At 36.2% G+C, this 20,546-nt stretch overlaps 1 protein-coding gene and 1 long non-coding RNA gene across 2 annotated transcripts; both read right to left on the reverse strand.

Moving 5' to 3' along the window:
* Window positions 1-3,337: 3,337 nt before the first annotated feature.
* Window positions 3,338-20,089, reverse strand: LOC117982992 (cytochrome P450 CYP12A2-like). The gene is made up of 10 exons (XM_034969448.2): window positions 19,850-20,089; window positions 18,952-19,073; window positions 18,702-18,832; window positions 17,769-17,890; window positions 17,254-17,370; window positions 16,787-17,065; window positions 6,634-6,790; window positions 5,540-5,752; window positions 4,910-5,081; window positions 3,338-4,418 (listed from the first exon to the last, which is right to left on the reverse strand). Exons 1-10 carry the CDS (start codon window positions 19,903-19,905, stop codon window positions 4,267-4,269), a joined length of 1,521 nt encoding a protein of 506 aa, XP_034825339.1. The 5' UTR covers window positions 19,906-20,089; the 3' UTR covers window positions 3,338-4,266.
* Window positions 9,105-10,896, reverse strand: LOC138402499 (uncharacterized). Its single transcript, XR_011236871.1, has 3 exons — window positions 10,034-10,896; window positions 9,327-9,464; window positions 9,105-9,237 (listed from the first exon to the last, which is right to left on the reverse strand). It is a non-coding gene; the product is annotated as an uncharacterized lncRNA (long non-coding RNA).
* Window positions 20,090-20,546: the final 457 nt, after the last annotated feature.

Here is a 20,546-nt window from a genome sequence, read left to right on the forward strand (position 1 = left end):
TAGTTATCTTACTTTGATAATTGAAAATACTAATTATTTAGTTTATGACCACAATTTTTTTTTGTGTGATGTAACCACAAATTCACGGTTTTCAGATTTTTCCCCTAATACCAGCTATAAGACCCACCTACCTATCAAATTTCATGATTCTAGGTCAACGGGAAGTACCCTGTAGGTTTCTTGACAGACAGACAGACAACAAAGTGATCCTATAAGGGTTACGTTTTTCCTTTTAAGGTACGGAACCCTAAAAATTAGGTAGTTAAATTAATAGGTAAATATAGGTACAAGTCCTTAAGTAAATACAATAGTTCATTTTAAAAAATAAAATCTGATTGTTCATTATAAGGAGTAGTTAGTTGTTTAGGGGTCAATATACCCTAAATATTTTGTCTCTGTTTTAGGTAGGCTATACTAATTTATGGAATTCTAATTAATTTGCACTCAATTTGACCGAAATCGGTTGAATGTACATTGAAAATCGAAGTAACAATTAACACTAGCATTATAACGAAAAAACCTACCTTACAACAAAAAAACGACTAGGTAAATCTACGTCAGAATATTTTGATTATTGTGGTAACGATCGTGTATAGTATATAAAACAAACCCTAAATTGATTATATTTATCACTTACTTACCTAGATTAGAAAAAGTTCTGAACCGGAGATATAATAACCTCAACATTTCCAACGCTTGTTAAATTGATTAGCGAACAAAACCAATTGAATCATTCTGTTATCACTAATAGGTACACTAATAAGATCTCACACACATAACCTGCAAGTAATATTCACTTTTTACAAAGAAAACAAACAAACTTTCTTGAAAACAGCTCGAGTGCCAAACTGACAACTGACAGCGCGCGCCGCGCAGTGCGCACTTCGCCGGAGACGGCGCGAAAATACAAAATCAACAAACAAACTTTATAATTTCTTAGAATTAAAAACGTACTTAAATTTATGGAAAATAAAATAATATCAATAAATTAATAACATTGAAAAAGTAGAGAATCATAATAAATATAGTTTTTAGAGCAATAGATAAAATACTCATTTGTTTACATGAACTTACGAATTTAAATCACGCGCGGTTTTCAAAACAATATGTCTGATACAAATTTCTCTCTTGTGATTGGACAGAAGTACTGCTTATTTGGGCCCGTTAACGACGGGTCATTTGACGCACACATTAACAGATTTCGAGGTGAATTGTGTCACACATATAAACGTTTTCTTGTAAGCCGTAAGCATTTCGGTCCTCAGCTTTTTCGTCCGATGCCGACCGCGCAATCACAATCGCGACCGCTCGTGATCGTTTTGAGTGGGCGTGCGCGAGTTTTTGAAGAAGAGGTGTGTGTAATATTAATATTATTATTTAATAATAATTATTTTATGTATTATTTTTTAAATAATGTTATACTAACAATATTATTTAACATGAATTATGTATTTTTTTTTTGTAAAGTCTTTCATATAAGTTTGAACATGTCTAATGGTAGGGTAAGCAGTGCTTTTATGCCTCTATGACCTGCACGCCACTGCTTGTTAGGTATCAAACCTATATCTTTATCTTTATACATAATTTTTGGTTGCCGCACCAACCCCTGCTTTCGTGATTTCTTTCGTCATGGGTTGCCTGAAAGAGATCGCTTTAGCGATAAGGCCGCCTTTATGCTACAGCTATTAGATTAAGATCCTTGTATGTTTTCCTTTAAGTGTTTACTTTGTGTTGTGTGCAATAAAGTATAAAATAAATAAATAAAAGGCTGACTTACTACTGAGCTAGATCAACGCACTGTAGGTACTGGACGGATCGGGCTGATAGGACGTTTATTCGTATAACTTGAAAAGTATGGCTGTACTAAGAATTAAAATATTATTAGTTACTTGATTTCTTTAATAGTTTCGTTTATTATTTTATAACAGGTTGTGAGGGAACAGATAGCTAATATTCTCAAGTAGATCACATTATTATCATTTTCAAAGTCAGTGATATAATATGTCATTTAGAAGGTGTAAGGAGGTGTCTTGGAGGGGTAGATTTCGACTAGTCAAAGGGCAAGGTTATGCCACAATATCAATAGATCGTAATATCAGTAATAGGATCGCGTGCGTCCTCCACTTACACCGGAAAGTTAAGGTCGCCCTTGACATCAGAAACGACGTCGCTGATAATTTTAACCGGTTTGGTCGATTCCGTAAAACCTGCACGTTGTTTTTGGCTGAATTTATGCTATTTTAGTCGTCTCCCCTCTAGGTAGACGGACGACATCACACGAGTCGTAGGGAGCCACTGGATTCAGGCGGCGCGAGACCGTGGCGTGTGGAAGTCCCTACAGGAGACCTATGTCCAGCAGTGAACGTCTATCGGTTGATGATGATGATGATGATGTTATTTTTGTTGCAACAATGCGTTGTAGCTAATATTGAGCGAGCCTGAACCAATCAGAGCTTTTGAATGGTTGAGGCTCGCACTCACTATTGGTGCGGAGTACTAACTATTCTGATTATGGTGTTTGCGATCGTGACATTGTAGCTGTTATTCTACCACAATCGAGGGGCTGTTGATTTGCCTTCGATTCGCCATGTATAATTTCAACGTACCTATACGTATCTACTCCTCTATACCTCATATTCGGAGGGCCTTGGTTGGATCGCGGGCACGCACATCTATCAATATCTTTTTGAAGTTATAAGCAATTTAAGCAACTAAATATTGCTTTAATGGTGAAGAAAACATCGTGAGGAAATCTGCATGCCTTAGAATTCTACATAAAGATCTCAAGGGTGTGTGAAATCTGCTAACCCACACTTGGCCAGCCATAGTTCATGTGGCCAAACCCTTCTCATTCTGGGAGGAGACCCTGAGTAGTGAGCCGGCGAAGGGTTGATAATGATCTCTATAACAAATTTTCTTTTATTTATCTAGCTGTGATTTAGTCCGCGTGGATTTAAATTTTGTAAAATCTTTTGACAACTTTTTGAGTTTCCGAGTTAAAATCTATCCATTTTATATTTTGGATACAGTGCTACCATGGAATAGAAGGCTTACAATAAAAATAGATTATTTCTTGGCATTCGTAGTCTTTCAAATAGTTCTTTTCACTATTAACCACGTAGAAGTACGTGCTCCGAGGTTCGAATGGCTGCATCCTACATTCACTATTCTAAGGAATTTTTCACCGACTAATTAAACTGAGATATTTCAGACTGATTTTTATTGGCTCTCTAAAATAAACATTAAGTAGGTAACTGTACTTTATAACTTAACACGTAGTAAGGATAAAAATAATAAATAAGTAGGTACAAGTCCGTTAAAATTATTTATTATCATCTCGTAGAATTATCTGGTAGGTAGGAGAAATCTGGGATGCAATGATGAAAAAATCACAAGTTGTGCCTACTCGCATTAATAAATATCTATTTTACCTATGTGTATTTATTTGAACATAAATATCCTTAAATTAAACCTATTAATCAGAAATTATTCTGAGTAAAGTTGGCGCCTCTTGTAATATTTTTCATAATAGAGAATTAACGCGATGACTCGGGTAGGTACGTGCGGCGTGCGCCACTTACAAAATATGTGATGAAACGTTATTGCCTCGACAGCTTCAGCTGTTAGTACGAGAAATGAGAAGGGTCAGGGTGTTATTTGGGTGCATACCTACAGAGTACAGACCGAGCAGCGAAGGCGAATAGTGGGTATAACTGATGAGCATTGAACGTTCGCTCGCCGCCTTCGCTGTTGAAAGCCTTCTTCTCAAACAAGGGCCGGCTTGGAACTCTAGCAACTGCGGGACTTTATAATGTAATTATGATTTCATGATTATTATTTTTCCCAAATCGCAATGGTCTAAATCTAAAAGTTTTTTCATCAAATCAATTTAAATTTATTTTTGTGTGCGACTAGTAGGTAAGTATGACTGCAATTTTCTCATAGAAACTTGTATTATCGTCGGTATAGCTAAATAATGCCCACGACCACGTAGAAATAGGTTTTTAAAAATTCTGTGTGTACTTAATTTTTCCAAAAGTAGCCAATGTCACTCAACTGATATAAGTATTTATGCAAAAATGACGTCGATCCGTTGCTCCATCGCAACGTGATTATGAAACAAGCCAACGATAAAACACACTTTCGCATTTATAATAATATGGGCAGTGATGTTATCATATTCAAATATTGTAAATCATATAAATAAAAGGTAACTAAAGAAAGCGGCCATATTTTCAATTACACTATGTAATTATTTTTGTAAAATTAAACATCTTTAAATATAAAATTAAAAGGTTCAACAGCATAGTTCAGAGAGCTTGGTTTTGTCTTAAGCGGCGGTCCAAACCATTCCACTTGAAAATTCTCGATCACCTTAGCGAGAAACGTTTCGATTTCCAATTCGGCTATTCGTCGACCTGAGAACATTCAACAGTTAACAAAGTAATCCATCAAAAAACAAAAACAAACTGCATATAGGACAAATAGTACAAAGTTTTTCCAGAGATTACTTGGTAAATATTTAATTTCTGTAAATCGTAAAAAAAGTTCCTAATAATTGACCAAGAATTTAAGTCTACCATGGCGAAAATAAAACATATTACAATATTATGGAAATGCTGTTACGCCGTCAACATTATTCATATGTTGAACCACTTGCTACTTGCTTTAGCAATAAAGGAACCATCGCGAGGAACCTGCATTCCTGAGAGTTCTTCACATGATGTTCTCAAAGGTGTGTGAAGTCTCTCAATCCGCACTTGGACTGAGTGGTGGAGTATGGCCTTCTAATTCAGAGAGGAGACCCATGCCTCTACTCATGTGCCTGTGCTCAGGCGGCCGGCGCTGAGGTGGTGATGATGATAGACACCACAGTACATAAAAGTAACAACAATAATTATTTCTTTACCAATGCACATGCGAACTCCAAATCCGAAAGGGTTCCAAGCGAACGGGTGCGCGTTTCCGTGATACAAGGGATCATCTTTGTCAACGATCCATCTTTCAGGGATGTACTTTTCTGGCTGTGGAAAGTGTTCTTCCAACATGCATAAAGCTTGATGATTGAATACTATGGACGTCTGAAATATTGAGGAACATTTTACAAAGTTCATAACTAAACCCGAATAGGTACCTACCTACTCCTTTTGAAAATACTACAATGGACGAACAATTTTTTAAACCCATAAATGAAATGGAATAAAACTGAAAATTTATTTTTCAAAAACTAAGTCGGTTTACAATTTTGTGTCAAGGACTGTGAAGTAAGTTTAATAAACCTGTGGCTCAGGGTCCCCACCCCTCAATCTCAAACATAAAGAAACTACCTATAAATAAGTCAAAACTAGCATGCAATATGTCGTGCGTGTACGTGTGTTTGTGTATGTGTGTGTTATTTGGATATTGCTTTTAATTATTTATTTTAATTTTTAAATTTGTAATTGTAGTAGGTTTTCCGTATCAACATAGTGTAGATTATTTAAATTACACCTCGTAGGTATATTTTCGGAATCTACACATTTACGCCTTTAGAACTTACGCCTTTAGGTATTTTGTAGCCTAAGATATTGTATTCCTTCGTTGCCACCCTCATGTTACCTGCCACAATAGGCAATATTCTCATAGACTCCTTTATACAAGCTTTGAGATAGGGACGCTTTTCTTTGTCCGAGAGAATCTCTTGTCTTAATTTATTCTGTTTATCTTGATTTTTGGCCAATAGATATAATGTTGAAGTCATAGTATTAGCAGCCTGCACATAAACAAATGGACTTTAAAAGTTTTAAGAAAATAAATAAAATAAACACGGTTTTACAGTACGCGGCCGAAAGTATTGTACATTGGCCTTTAGAATGACATTTCGGCTTTGTAGAGCGTTGTCTCTGTCACTCATACCTATATGACGTTTTGTCGGTCTCAACGACAGAGACAATGCTCTACTAATCCATTATCTCCTTCAATACTTTGTGCCGCATACTGTACCTGGTCTTACCATAAACAATAATTAATAAACAAGTTGATTGTTGATTGAGACTACAAGTGAGAAGTACAAACTCTTTGGATTGGGTTTAAAATAAACACGCGTTTTATGGTAAGACTGTCAGAACGCGTGGAAAATTCAGGTCTTCGTTGATGGTGGTAGAAATAAAAAGTAAATCTTATTATTCCGAGATGACACCCGATATAGGTTTTTAAAAATGCGCGCTAACTCTTTGATTTTCCGGGAGAAAAAGTAGTCTAGGCTTGTCTCCAGGTGGATCCTGGAGCCATCTCTGTTTCAAATCGTCTTCGTGCGGCGGCCTGCGGCTTCGTCCACGTGAATTTAGGTTTTTTAAGAATCCCGTGGGAACTCTTTGATTTCCAGGACAAAAAGTAGCCTATGTCCTTCTATGGGATGCACTATCTCTATACCAAATTTAAAAAAGTTGACAAATGGGCCGTGAAAATCTAGCAGATGAACAGACAGGCACAGACTTTCGCATTTGTAATATTAAGAAGGTAAATATGTATTGTTTTATTCTCATTTCTAGAGTCAAAAACGAATATTTTATTAAATTGTTACTTAATGAAAATACTTAGATAAAATTAATTACCTACGTAGATAACTTAACAGATTTTTCAGATAAAACTAACCGTATCGACTCCAGCAAATAACATATCGCTAGCCATAATAACAGCTACATGCTCATCAATTTCTAGTAATTTCTCTAAAACTCCCTTTTCTTCGGTAGAAGGCTGGTTCTTAAGTTCGAGCTTTTTCATAGCCTCTGTGACAAAGTGTTTACTTATCCTGAAAAAAAAATTATGATGCAAATTATATATTTTTCAGAGTATAAAAGGCTAAAAGCATGGTCATAGATTGACTTCAGTGTCGTTTTCACCATCATCATTATCAGAAATTTTACTACTACACAGGTGCGATAAAGTCCGCCGCGCTGAGTTTGTGTTTGTTCGCGCTAATTTTGCAGAATTGCAAAACAGTAACTGCAAATTGCAGAAACTACTGTACTAAGTACTGTACTTACTTAGTTAGATTTTCATACGGTTTTCACTAATAGGAAGAGGAATTATTATATAAGAAGTGTATAGGTTAATTGATGAAAATTTTACCAAAAATAAGCTACCAGTATCATGATAATTGTGAATTAGGAAAAAAATCATCCCATCTGAGAGCATTAGGTGACGCTGGATGCACGTCCGAACTGCTCGGCCCACGTGGGTAACCTGTATGCTATTTCACCTAACATTGTGATAGAAAGAGATAGACTCAGTGATGAGCAGTGTAGCGAGTGCATGCGCTCACACTAGCGTCCGGATATATTGATGATGGCACACAGATAGTTGGACAGATGTCACCGATGAATTTTTGTAAATATATGATTTATGAAGGAACTACTTATTTCAATTATTATTGTATAAGATTTTATGGAAGAGCGGGGTCGCCTGCCACGAGTACTCGTAGCAATACTAAAACACTTACTGGGATGGTCCCAATTACTACGCACTATGTGAAATTGTTTTACCTACTGAAATAGATATTTTTAAATTTTTTTTGAATGATAATGATTACCTACTTATCTTTTGATGAATACTATAAAATCTCACTTACATACATACCTATTAGGTAACTACTACCTCAGCGTGTATAAACAACTCGTACTTATATTATATTATAGAAATCCATACTTCTATGAAGTGTCTGTCTGTAATTTCGAAATAACTACCGCAAGCTCATAATATTGTTATTTGAACTGTACCATAACAGCTGAATCAAATGTTTTTAAAAACTGTCTGTCTGTCTGTCTGTTTGAAGTTTGAACGGGCTAATCTTCGGAACGGCAGAACCTATTTTGACGGGACTTTTACAGACAAGTAGAGAATTAACAAAGGATACTTTTTTAACCGACTTTTAAAAAAGGAGTTGTGTTTTTCTACCTATGTACACAGAAATCTCCGAGATTTCTCCGAGCAGCTCTCGAGGTCTATAATGGCCATTTTGAATAATAAAAAATTTTGTATGAAAAAATAAATTCCGCCATTTTGAATTTTTTTTCCATCCAACGAGTAGACCTTCGGACCCTGATCATCTCTTGCCAAGAAACCACTCTTCCATCTGTCATACCCTCCGAGATGGACGCCGATGAAATTTGTATGGCGGCCATCTTTTTTTCGGAATTTTAAATTTTTTTTCCAATTTTTGGCAATTGGATGAGGTTTCGAATGACATTTGGTCGAGCACCTCCCACCTATCTTCGATACCTAAAGCGTGCCCTTCACCCGTCTCCGAAATCCTCAATCATCAGCTCCCTCCATATGTTACCCTAAAAGAATCTTTGTCTTCTATATGAAACCATAAGTGAAAAAAAAAAGTTTCATACAAAATTTTACAGGAGGAAATTTTTTGATAATCTCGGCCGCCATCTTGTTTTTTCAATTTTTTACACTTTTTCTAAAAATCGTTTGCTAATATCTTCAATTGTTGCAAGTTGTAACAAAATCGGTTGGTAAAGAAACTTTGCAACATTGTCCTATATAAAATGTGGATTTCAACTCCTCAATCCTGATGCTGCAGGGGACATGACCACCAAAACTTATGGGATTTTGAAACTGTCGGTTATAAATTGATATTGAGAGGTAGGTACCTATATCTACCAAGTAAAGACTTTATCATTGAACTCGAAGACCCACTTCTCGACCCTGATGCTGTACCTAAGGAATTGCATTGCTAAATCGTGGTGATCCCACGGAATTTTAAATGAATCATCGCCCACGCCCGTTCGGTACCCTCATTCCGCACATTGTTTTTATTAGTCAGTCCACCAATCACAACAAAGCATTCTCCCCTGTCCCCCGCCAACATTTTACGATTTTGTTTTCATGTAAATCCTTGTATATGCGTACTCTAGGAGTTGAATTCTCTGTGCTGGCGGATTACCTATTAGGAACACATGATTACACATTCGTTTGTCTGTGAAAATAAATTTTGTTGCCTACACTTATCTATTAGTAGCGACTAAAAACTATATATACCATCTACTTGTGTATAAAAAAGTCTAAATAAATTCCACTTTGATCTCAAAAATGAAAATTTTATTTTATAAGTAGGAAGTAGGTACAATTCAATTTCCCTCTAAAAGCCCACTACACACATAAACACAATATGTATCATTTTCTGTTTCAACAGTCACATTAGATGTATCATTCGACGCAGAACTATTGAAGCTCTCCATTTCATTTCTGGAATTAATAAACATACAATCAACGTAAATATATTGTGAGTATTATCTATATAGAATGTATGCAAAAAACATAGCATAACAACTTACAAGTATGGTATGGGTAGACCTTTCAATATTTAGTACGGAATTGAATGTTGCAGCATCATGTTGGATTTCAGTGGTACGTATATTGGGCACATTCATTTTATTTTCCTTGTTTTCTTCTAAAAGGAATGTCTTGAGTCACTAAAATACAACATAATTCAGCATTGACAAATCTGACAACAAATAGTAAATCTCTATATTATTATATAAAAATGAATCGTTGAATGTGTTGCTGATCGCAAATCTCGAGAACAGCTGCACCGATTTCGCTAATTCTTTTTGGTAATATTCCTTGAAGTACGGGGATGGTTCTTATGGAGAGAAAAATTTAAAAAATGTCCTGAAAAAGAATCGACTGTAGGCGGTGCGAAGTTCGTCGGGGCAGCTAGTAACATAATAATTATATTATCCTAATCCTAATTCCTAATCTAAATATATAAAAGAAAAAGGTGACTGACTGACTGACTGACTGACTGACTGACTGACTGACTGACTGACTGACTGACTGATCTATCAACGCACAGCTCAAACTACTGGACGGATCGTGCTGAAATTTGGCATGCAGATAGCTATTATGACGCAGGCATCCACTAAGAAGAGATTTTTGAAAATTCAACTCTGGAGGGGGTGAAATAGGGGTTCGAAATTTTGTGTAGCCCACGCGGACGAAGTCGTGGGCATTTGCTAGTATCTAAATAATATCAACTTACAAACACAGTGTCAAACTTTCAGAAGCTGGCTCTAAATGGTACGGTGTGATAGCATCATAATCTAATTCAATTCGATTTTTTGCTTTGTCGTTTCCTTGCCAAAGAAAATCCCGTGATCCACTAAAATAGAAGTATAATATATAAGTATTTATTAAAAATAAATAAATGTCATCATCAAATTCACCATCCTGGAGAACCTTGAAAACGACACTCGCGTCTATTTTTTATAAAAAGTGCTGGCCCGCCATCTTAGATTAAAAAATTAATGTCATTATCAAAACCAGCATCCTGGAAACCCTGAAAACGACACCCATTTCTATTTTTTGTGAAAAGTGCATGTCTGCTATTTTGGATTTGAAAATAAATGTCATTATCAAATTCAGCATCCCGGAAAAGTACATATTCAGTCAAATAAAATTCCCGTCGAGTCACATTGTTACTCACGTCGGGTGTGACGCACGGGAATAACCCCGAAAAAGTAATGGCATTATCATCACAAGATAATATTATGGTTTGGAAAGATTCTGATGAATTTTAATAGATCTCCTCTTTGCAAGGGATTTGCTTTTGCGAGTCTAAACCGTTTCTTTTTCCTCTTCCGCCAATCCATTTTTGTTTCTGTTACATGAAAACTCAAGTATATAATTAAATTGTCTAAGCACACAATATGACCTACATACTTATATTTGTAACTAGATGATACACGCGACTTCGTCCGCGAGGATATAGTGGTTTTTTAATCCCGCGAGAACTCTTTCAAAAGCGATCACTATTTCAAATTTCAGCCAAATCCGTCTTGTACTTTTTGCGTGAAAGGGTAACAAACCTATACACACACACACGCAGATACAAAATTTCGCCTTTATAATACTACTACTACTTTTTATCCCGGAAAATCAAAGAGTTTCCACGGGATTTTTAAAAATCTAATTCCACGCGTACGAAGTCGCGGGCATCACCTCATCATCATCATGATCAACCCATCGCCGGCTCACTACAGAGCAGGGGTCTCCTCTCAGAGTGAGAAGGGTTTTGGCCATAGTCTACCACGCTGGCCATGTGCGGATTGGTAGAATTCACACACCTTTGAGAACATTATGGAGAACTCGGCATGCAGGTTTCCTCACGATGTTTTCCTTTACCGTTAAAGCAAGTGATATTTAATTAATTAAAACGCGTATAACTCCGAAAAGTTAGAGGTGCGTGCCCGGGATCGAACCCCCCGACCTCCGTTTAGAAGGCGGACGTCCTAACCACTAGGCTATCATAGCTTCACCTAGTTTATAATATTAGTAGGATATATGTAAACTACTACCACCAGCTGTCGATACGATGCATTCTAAAATAAATCGACCGACCGACCGACAGACCGACCGGCCAAGTACGAGTCAAACTCGCGCCCCGAGGTTTCCGTACTACAATAGTAAAATGTTTATCTCTAAATCTCTGTTTAGAGATAAGCATTTACAATGTAACTTAATTTATTACTACTATGTAACTAGAATTTCGGTACATATAAAAATGAATCGCTAAATGTGTTGCTGATCGCAAATCTCGAGAACAGCTGAACCGATTTCGCTAATTCTTTTTTTATAATATTCCTTGAAGTACGAATATGGTTCTTACGGAGAGAAAATTTTTAAAAAATTCCTGAAAAAGAATCGACTGTTAGGCGGTACGAAGTTCGCCGGGGCAGCTAGTGAAAAATAAAAATAAATAAATAGGTAAATAGTATTTTTTGACATTTTGCATGATAAATCAAAAACTATTTATTATGCACTAGATGATGCCCGCAACTTCGTCCGCGTGGATTTAGGTTTTTTAAAAATCCCGTGGGAACTTTGATTTTCCGGGATCAAAAGTCAAAGTCAAATGATTTGTTCAAAATAGGTAATAAATTACTCTTTTCGATTGTCAGTTGTTGGATTTGTAAAATATAGTGGTGATAATTATTTCGCAAACGCTACGAGGGTTCCAAACGTGCCCAAGACTGAGAAGAGCCCACAGCTAACTCAGCCGGGTATTCTTTTTATTATCACCACTTTACAAAATCATAAATTAAACTTATTAGAACTATCACAAAGCCGAGCAACTCATTCCCAAGCTTGCTTATCATTTAAATAATCCTTTACAATGTAATAGGATTTTTTAATTAGTTTACGTTTTATGAAAACTTTGAACTTATGACAGTCACTTTGAACTTATGACAGTCACTTTTTTTGTTAATTTATTTATGTTTTTATATACGTACAATAAATTTTCAAAAATATATTGATTATGCACTGTCATAATTTTAACTTCTCTAAATTTAGTTCTCAGCGACTCTCGTGGTCCCATACTATATATGGCTCGAACAGCCCTTTTCTGCAGCACAAAAATAGAATTTATATCAGCAGCATTACCCCATAATAATTCCGTGGTGCCATCTGAATCAGGGTTTCTACTGAAAACCAGCGCTGTATGTTTTTGTACTTGTGCAAGACAATATGCATTTATGCTGAGTAGGGACCTTTTTTTTTGGGTTGTGCCACACATGACATACTTTATTCCGGCGCTTCTTCTACTTGAGGTTTTTTGACTTTATTACTCAAGTATAAGAGGCGCTGGGATAACCTAACCAGTTGGTAACTGGTAATGTGTGGTACAGCTTTAAAAAATAAACGTTTTTTCTTTTCTTTCTTTTTCTTTTCTAATAATATGCCATATGACATAATGCTGTGAAAGTAACTAAAATATACTAGTCTCGCCGTTTCTATGTCTGTCAACTGGCGAATCTTTTTTACCGCATATGCAGCAGAACTGTCTGTTCGATAAGTTATTTATATGAGAGCCCCATTGAAGTTTCGCATCTAACGTTATTTCCAGAAAAATAGCGGTATCCACTAAATCTTATTTATCATAAAAGTAGCCTATGTCCTTCCCCGGGATGCAAGCTATTTTTGTACCAAATTTCATCAAAATTGGTTAAATGGATGAGCTGTGAAAAGCTAGCAGACAGACAGACGGACAGATAGACAGATACACTTTCGCATTTATAATATTAGTATGGATAAAAATAAATAAAATCGGTTTTTGATGTACAAGTAAGGTCCTTTTATATGATATCACACTTGGTTTACTAATCTTACTTGAAAGTTGAAAATACTAACTATTCGTTAATGAACACATTTTTATTTATTTTTCGTGATGTAACCACAAATTCATTGTTTCAGATTTTTCCCCTTACGTGTGTTATAACTGTTATTACCTACCTGCCAAATTTTATCATTCTAGGTCAGTGGGAAGTACCCTACAGGCTTCTTGACAGACACACTGACAGACTGACAGATAGACAGACAGACAGACAACAAACTGATCCTATAAGGGTTCCCTTTTCCTTTTGAGGTACGGAATCCTAATGATCTCTCTTTTTGCACTGCATTTAATCTGAATCCAAGAATTCCCGATCCGAAATAGCCGTAAGCAAGACTGTATCGTCACTTACCACCAGGTGAGATTGTAGTCAAGGGCTAACTTGTATCTGAATAAATAAATAAAAAAGTACTATTTGTACGAAGCGTTGCGTACTTTATTTGTAAGACGGACAGACAACAAACTGATCCTATAAGGGTTCCTTTTTCCTTTTGAGGTACGGAATCCTAATGATCTCTCTTTTTGCACTGCATTTAACCTGAATCCAAGAATTTCCGATCCGAAATAGTCGTAAGCAAGACTGTATCGTCACCTACCACCAGGTGAGATTGCAGTCTAGGGCTAACTTGTATCTGAATCAATATTATTATTATTATTTTATTACTTATAATAAAACTGTAACAGGTGAAATTCTGTACATTGAAGATATTTTGAAATTTTTTTTTCGAGGGCACTCTATAATCGATACTGAACCCAAAACTGGATTTTTTTTCATTTTTGTCTGTCTGTCTGTCTGTCTGTCTGTATCACGGCCGCGCATCACGCTGAAACTACTGAATGGATTCCAATGAAACTTGGTACGATTTGACGTCATACTATGAGGATATAGGATATAGGATACTTTTTATCCCGAAATTCAGCATGGTTCCCTTAGGAGAGGGGTTGAAAGTTAAAATGTATACTGAGCTGTAATTCATTAACGCGTAGTCCGATTTCATTCATTCTTTTTTGTTAGAAACCATACATGTTAAAACTTCAAGTGCCAACTTCTCAACCATCATCATAATAATCACGGGTAGCTTTTGTACTTTTGGATTTCAATCAGCTGTTTTAGGAATAGTTGATGTTGAATTGATATTAAAGGTACGCTTAGAATAAACTATCTCTGGTTTAGGTACCAAGCAACGACTTCATAATTCAACTCGATATCCCAACTCTTCAACCCTGATGATGCAGGGTACTGGGTATTGCACTCCTAAGCCACTGTTGATTGTGAGATAATATTGTAGATGCCAAACATATATACCATTATTGAACTTTAAGTTCCAACTCTTCAATACTGATGCTGCAGGGTACTGCACTCCTATTCTATGGGTTTTAGGAACTGTTGTTGGTGAATTAATATTGTACCATTTACTATTGTACCAAACCACGACTACATGGTTGAACTCCGTTCACAAAAATCCACGCACTCCATCGAAATCCTATTCTATTCCAAACTTATTCGCCAGCGTGACAGGAGTGGAGAAGGCGGATAGGGACGTGTGAGGGGTGCAACGGATCAACGTGATTTTTTCCATTATCATCAGCCTGCGGTCGTCCACTGTTGGACATAGGCTTTCCCTAAAGAGCGCCACCACACCCGGTCCTCAGCCTTCCTCACCTAGCCACTTCCCGCCAGCCTCTGTATATCGTCGGTCCATCGTGCTGGAAGGCGTCCCACACTACGCTTACTTATACCTACGCGGTCTCCACTCAAGAACTTTCCGGCTCCAACGGCCATCACCTCTACGACAGGCATGACCTGCCTTCTTTTATCCCAGAAAATAAAAGAGTTCCCACGGGCTTTTGAAAACCTACATCCACGCGGACGAAGTCGCGGGCGTCAGCTAGTAAATAAATAAAAAAGTACTATTTGTACGAAGCGTTGCGTACTTTATTTGTAAGACGGACAGACAGACAGACAGACAGATAGACGGACAGACAGACAGACGGACAGACCGACAGACGAACAGACGGACAGACGGACGGGCAGACGGACCGATGGACGGACCGACAGACGCATGGACGGACGGACGGACTGACGGACGTACGGACGGACGGACGGACGGACGGACGGACGGACAGACGGACGGACGGACAGACGGACCGACAGACAGACAGACAGAGGGTTCCGTTTTTTCCTTCTGAGGTACGGAACCCTAAAAATACAAAGAAATACCACCAGGTACCTACCTACCTATATTATTATACATATACAGGTACCTTTTTAGGGTTCCGTACTTTATAAGGAAAAAAGGGACCCTTAGGATCACTTCGTTGTCTGTCTGTCTGTCCGTCTCTCCGTCTGTGTCGTATCTGTCACACAAACCTATAGGATACTTCCCGTTGACCCAGAATCATGAAATTTAGTAGGTACGTAGGTCTTAGAGCACAAGTAAAGGAATAAATCCGAAAACCATAGATTTGTGATTACAACTTACAAAAAAAAAAGTGTGTTAATAAAAAGTGTATAATAAAAAATAATTAGTATTTTCAATTTTCAATGTATAATAAGTATACCAAGTGGGGTATTATATGAAAGGGCTTTACTGTATTGTGTGTATTCTAAAACACATTTTTATTTATTTTTATGCATAATAGTTTTTGATTTATGGAGCAAAATGTCAAAAAAATACCTGAGTACGGAACCCTTGGTGCGCGAGCAACTCGCACTTGGCCGGTTTTTTAAAATTAGATAAAATAAATAACTAAACAAAGTTACTTACCTATTGTACTAGGACCACACGAGTAGATATCCCTACTAGGACCTCAACAACAAAGTCAGGTCAATAAACCAATGAATAAAATTGGTGTCCAAATTTCAAATTCCAGAGGTCAATGTACAAAATGCAATAAGTATTTGAAGGACTTATTGACTCTGCTCTGCTCAATCTTCTACACATTTGCATAGCCACTGAATAAAAATTAATTTTATAAAATCATTACGACTTTTGTTTTTGAAAACATAACAACAGTTGTCGTCATAGAAACCACAATATTACACGCGCAGCCGCGCGCCGCTGGGCTGGCCCTTCCCTCCGCCACCCGCGCGGTGTCTAATGTTTTGGGGTGAGAAGCATGATGATTTTAGCCGAAATCTAGCGCTTGAAAAGGGTTGAACAGTAGTTTGGGAAAAGTATTTTTGAGAAAAAACTACTGAATTTAGGTTTGCAAAGTAAAGTTATTTCAACTAATGAATAAATAAACTATGTCTAATGATAATTTTTTTTAGAATTTTCCTATTCCTAATCTTATTTATTTACGCCCAAAGTTGACATAAATTTAGTGTTAAAATAGGAATCTTTTGAGGCTCGTAACTTTTAAATCAATATTTTTTTCAATGTTTTAGATATCATTGAACCTAGATAATGACGAGATAAATCGATATAATTCTTAGTTTTGTGCGTACAATATCGAATATTGTTGTATTTTCCCTCCTACGTTTGTATGAAGAAAGCACCGAACTGAGCTGCCTTAATGGCGTGTGCAGAGTAAATAGTTAAAATTACACGAAAACAATGCTAGTAAAGATAGTAGTAGAGTATAGTGTTGCTAGTATATTATGATAAAAATATTTACTTAATTTGGTCCTCGTACAACTTCATTGCCTTTTTGAATGTAGGCGTTGAGATGTATCTCCACAGACTTGGCTTGAAGTCTAATTCGTCCGCTGAAGTAAATACGTCGTGAACCAACCGTATTAGTTTTTTCGCAGGTGAATTTTCAGGTAGATTGGGATCGAAGCAGTTCAGACGACCGCCAAGAGCTACCACACCGATGGACTCTAATGCCCATAGGTTCATCTCAAAACCAAAATTTCCCTGTAACATATTTTTCTCGTTGCGTATTAGTCTCATCCTGTAAATATTAAAACTGAACTAATTATATTATCAAGTGTAAAATCAACATGTTTTATTCTTTGCAAGTTAAGAAATTATTCCATGATAAAATTTTAGGCGTCATTTTTTAGACGTGGGCACTTGTAAGTAATTTCATATTTTTGGTTTTAATCTACTTATAGCTTTAGTTACATGTAGTAAATATACCTTTCAATCATGTCTTCAGCAACTTCATTAAGTGTATTGGTGTATAGTTTTACAGTTTTTGGTTGTAACAAAATAGGATTTACAGTTGATCGGAATTTTTTCCAAATCTCGCCATGGCTGTAATAAGTCAATAAATTTATTATAGATATAATATATTATTATAGCATGTTCCCAGGACCGCCAGACGTTACTTATTTTCTGTTATATAAAGGCATTCCGAACCAGTGGTAGATGCATCCGACTATTCGTAAGCACTTGTAAAAGTTTATACGAATAAAAAAGATTTTCATTTTCATTTTTTCATTTTTCATTTTGTTTCTCTTAAAATAAGTAAAATGTAGCTGTCCTAGGATCTGGGACTTAAAATAATAGTTAATGAATAGAACAAGTTCCTTTCTAATATTTTATAGGCATTATTGTGCCATTGTTTTATTGAGTAAAATTATTTATGTTATGTTTAAAATTTCAACATTCACATTTTTGTAATGTTTCATGAAATATCTTTTTAAACTTACTCTGTAATCAGTCCAGTTGGCGTGTCGGAGGCAGCACCTTGCTTTTTGTAATAATTTTTTCGAAAATATTGAAGCGTTTCAAAACCTGCGCGAATCGGCATCCAGTTTTCACCCCGAAGCACCTGAAAATTGAATAGACAATTTTTATTTAGGTATTAAACCAAGAAATCTATTTAAATAAAAGGTGAAATTTATTCACTGACATGCCAACATACAGCTGGACCAAGAAACTTGATATTTTGCACGCAGGGTCTCTCTATGATAGGCTTCCATTAAGAAGGGATTTTGAAAAATTTCAATAGGATCTTAATGTATGAATGATAATGTATGAATGTAATGAATCTAAGTCCATGCGGACGACGTTGTAGAAGACCGTAGTAATTCATTTTCAAAAACATTGTCATGATAATTCATGGATTTGGGTTCATCAGAGAGATGATTATCTAATAAATAGGATCACAAGTAGAAAATTATTAAATATGACATGCATCTCTTCTCCTGGAATTTCTAGAATAACCTAGAAATTAGATTACTGGTAGGTACATTGTAACTGTAACGGAACATAAGACCAATGTCTCGATTTTAAACAGACTGAGAATAAAGATGCGGCTATCTTACATATTCTGTCTGCGGCGGATGCTCGGCTACATTGCTAGGAAAAACGCGAGTAGCATACAGAAACTCATGGTCACTGGCAAGATCGGAGGAAAGAGATCCCACGGACGAAGCCCGTGATGTTGACCCGCCAGATAAGAGAAGCAATCGGCACACCTTTCTGCAATGCCTTCCGTACGATCTCCAACACGGAGAAATGTCGCAACATCGGGTAGGAAGTGATATCTCGAGAGAGCCACGATCCTCAAAACTAAGGAACCGACGCGCGAAGAATAAAAAAAAGTAACTGCGACTAGAATGTTATTAGAGTCTACTCACCAGTGCTGCAGCTTCTGCATCATACAGCATAACAATCGCAGGAGCGCCGAAGTAACCATCCATTTTTACAATGGGTCCAAATTTTTCATATAAAACTGTATTTATCATATCTTCGCTCTTGTAAAAAGAACCTGAACATAAATAATTTTGCTAACGACGTGTGTATAATCCGTAAAATTTGACTCTTCACGCGCTATTTTAACTCACACTAAAAATTTCCTAAAGGATCGCAGAATTATGAAGAACTAACCTCCAGGTAAAAAATGATGCAATTGCCCTATTATAGGTAGTGATGTTGGACCCGGTATTTCTTGCCATGACTTAAGTTTATGGTTCTCCTCGTTTGCACTTATGGTTGCGCTGTTCACTGCTCTGTAATGTTATTATTATGGAGGTATTCGTTAAAATCTATGGACTCATGAAATAAAATCGAATAATCCATACTTCCATCCATACTTGCGAAACGCGAAAGTGTGTCTGTCTGTCTCTCTGTCTGTCTGCTAGCTTTTCACGGCCCAACAGCTTAACCGATTTTGATAGTATTTAGTACAAAGTTAGCTTATATTCCGGGAAAGGACATAGGCTACTTTTTATCCGTTACTCCGTTGCGACGTGATTGAAGGACAAACCAACAAACCAATAAACCAACAAAAAAACACACTTTCGTATTTATAATAAGGGTACTGATTCACATTTAGAGTGTATCTCATCTCATATATGTAAACTCTTGTTCTTTTTGAGAAATAAAAATAAACTCTTTAAACCTGAATTAAAATAAATCAAGCAAATTAAACTGAGATACACTAGAGCATTGATTATGAGTATTTGGGATATAATTCTTTTTACATAAGGCCAATAAAACGAAATGAATTTAGGTACTCCATACTTGTCTATTGTGTGTAAAACCACGACAGAGGAAATGATGAGACTAATAACAGTACATAATAGCATAATAATATACTTGATCAGTTGATGAATCAGATAGAGACCCTGCAACACATTGGCAAAACAATATTTGAATTGAAGTAGGTAATTCTCTCACTCACTCAGTAAGATTATATAGGTATTTTTGTGCATTTTTTATTAGATAAGTTAAAGGTCCCTACTACATAATTTATAAACACAATATGTAGGTAGTAGGTACTAACCTTATGCACTGCCTGGCAGTCGTCATTACCGTAACTGATCGTCTAACACTCCGCATATTTTCACTTCACAATACGGACTGAAACAAGATTATAATAATATTTTTGTTTCCTATTATTTTATCCAAAGGCTGGGTTGAGCAGGTACTTAATGACATTCTACAAGCAGTATTACAAAAATAAACAATCGCTTATCACAGATATGAACAATCGTTAGATATAGCTTTACGTGTTGTACAAAGGTATATGATTGTCCATGATCATGAACGATATGATACTAGCGCGTCTAAATGTTATTCATAACCTTGGAGTAGTTTTAAATTAACGCGCACGCCTGTAGATACTGCGGTCATATGTAGAGATTTGTCAGATTTGTATTCATAAAATATTAACGTTACAACAGTAACTAGCGGAGCCATTGTAGCTCTGTTTACAGGATTTGTTTAGTAAAAGAGAAGATTAAGAAAATTAAAGAACAGATTATTGTTAATTCTTATAATTTGTGTTGCAAAATAAACATAAAACTGTTTTAAATTACTTATTTTAATGATTATTTTACAGAGCTGATTGACAGGTGTGTTTTTACATCGCAATGAAATATTTCCAAAAATGAGTAAGTAAAAAAATCGTATAAGTTGTAATATTTCAATACCATTTTATGCTTTAAAAATTCAGACTTCGTTATGTCAATAAGGCGCTA

Source organism: Maniola hyperantus, chromosome 6 (assembly GCF_902806685.2).
Source record: "Maniola hyperantus chromosome 6, iAphHyp1.2, whole genome shotgun sequence".
In the NCBI taxonomy this organism is placed as follows: Eukaryota; Metazoa; Arthropoda; class Insecta; order Lepidoptera; family Nymphalidae; genus Maniola; species Maniola hyperantus.

Coding starts and splice junctions, on each gene's coding strand:
- LOC117982992 (XM_034969448.2), bottom strand. CDS start 19,905: ATGCGGAGTGTTAGACGATCAGTTACGGTAATGACGACTGCCAGGCAG. Junction 17,891..18,701: donor ATGCAGAAGCTGCAGCACTG/GTGAGTAGACTC, acceptor TTCAATTTTCAG/GTGCTTCGGGGTGAAAACTG. Junction 5,082..5,539: donor GCTACAAAATACCTAAAGGC/GTAAGTTCTAAA, acceptor TCAATATTTCAG/ACGTCCATAGTATTCAATCA.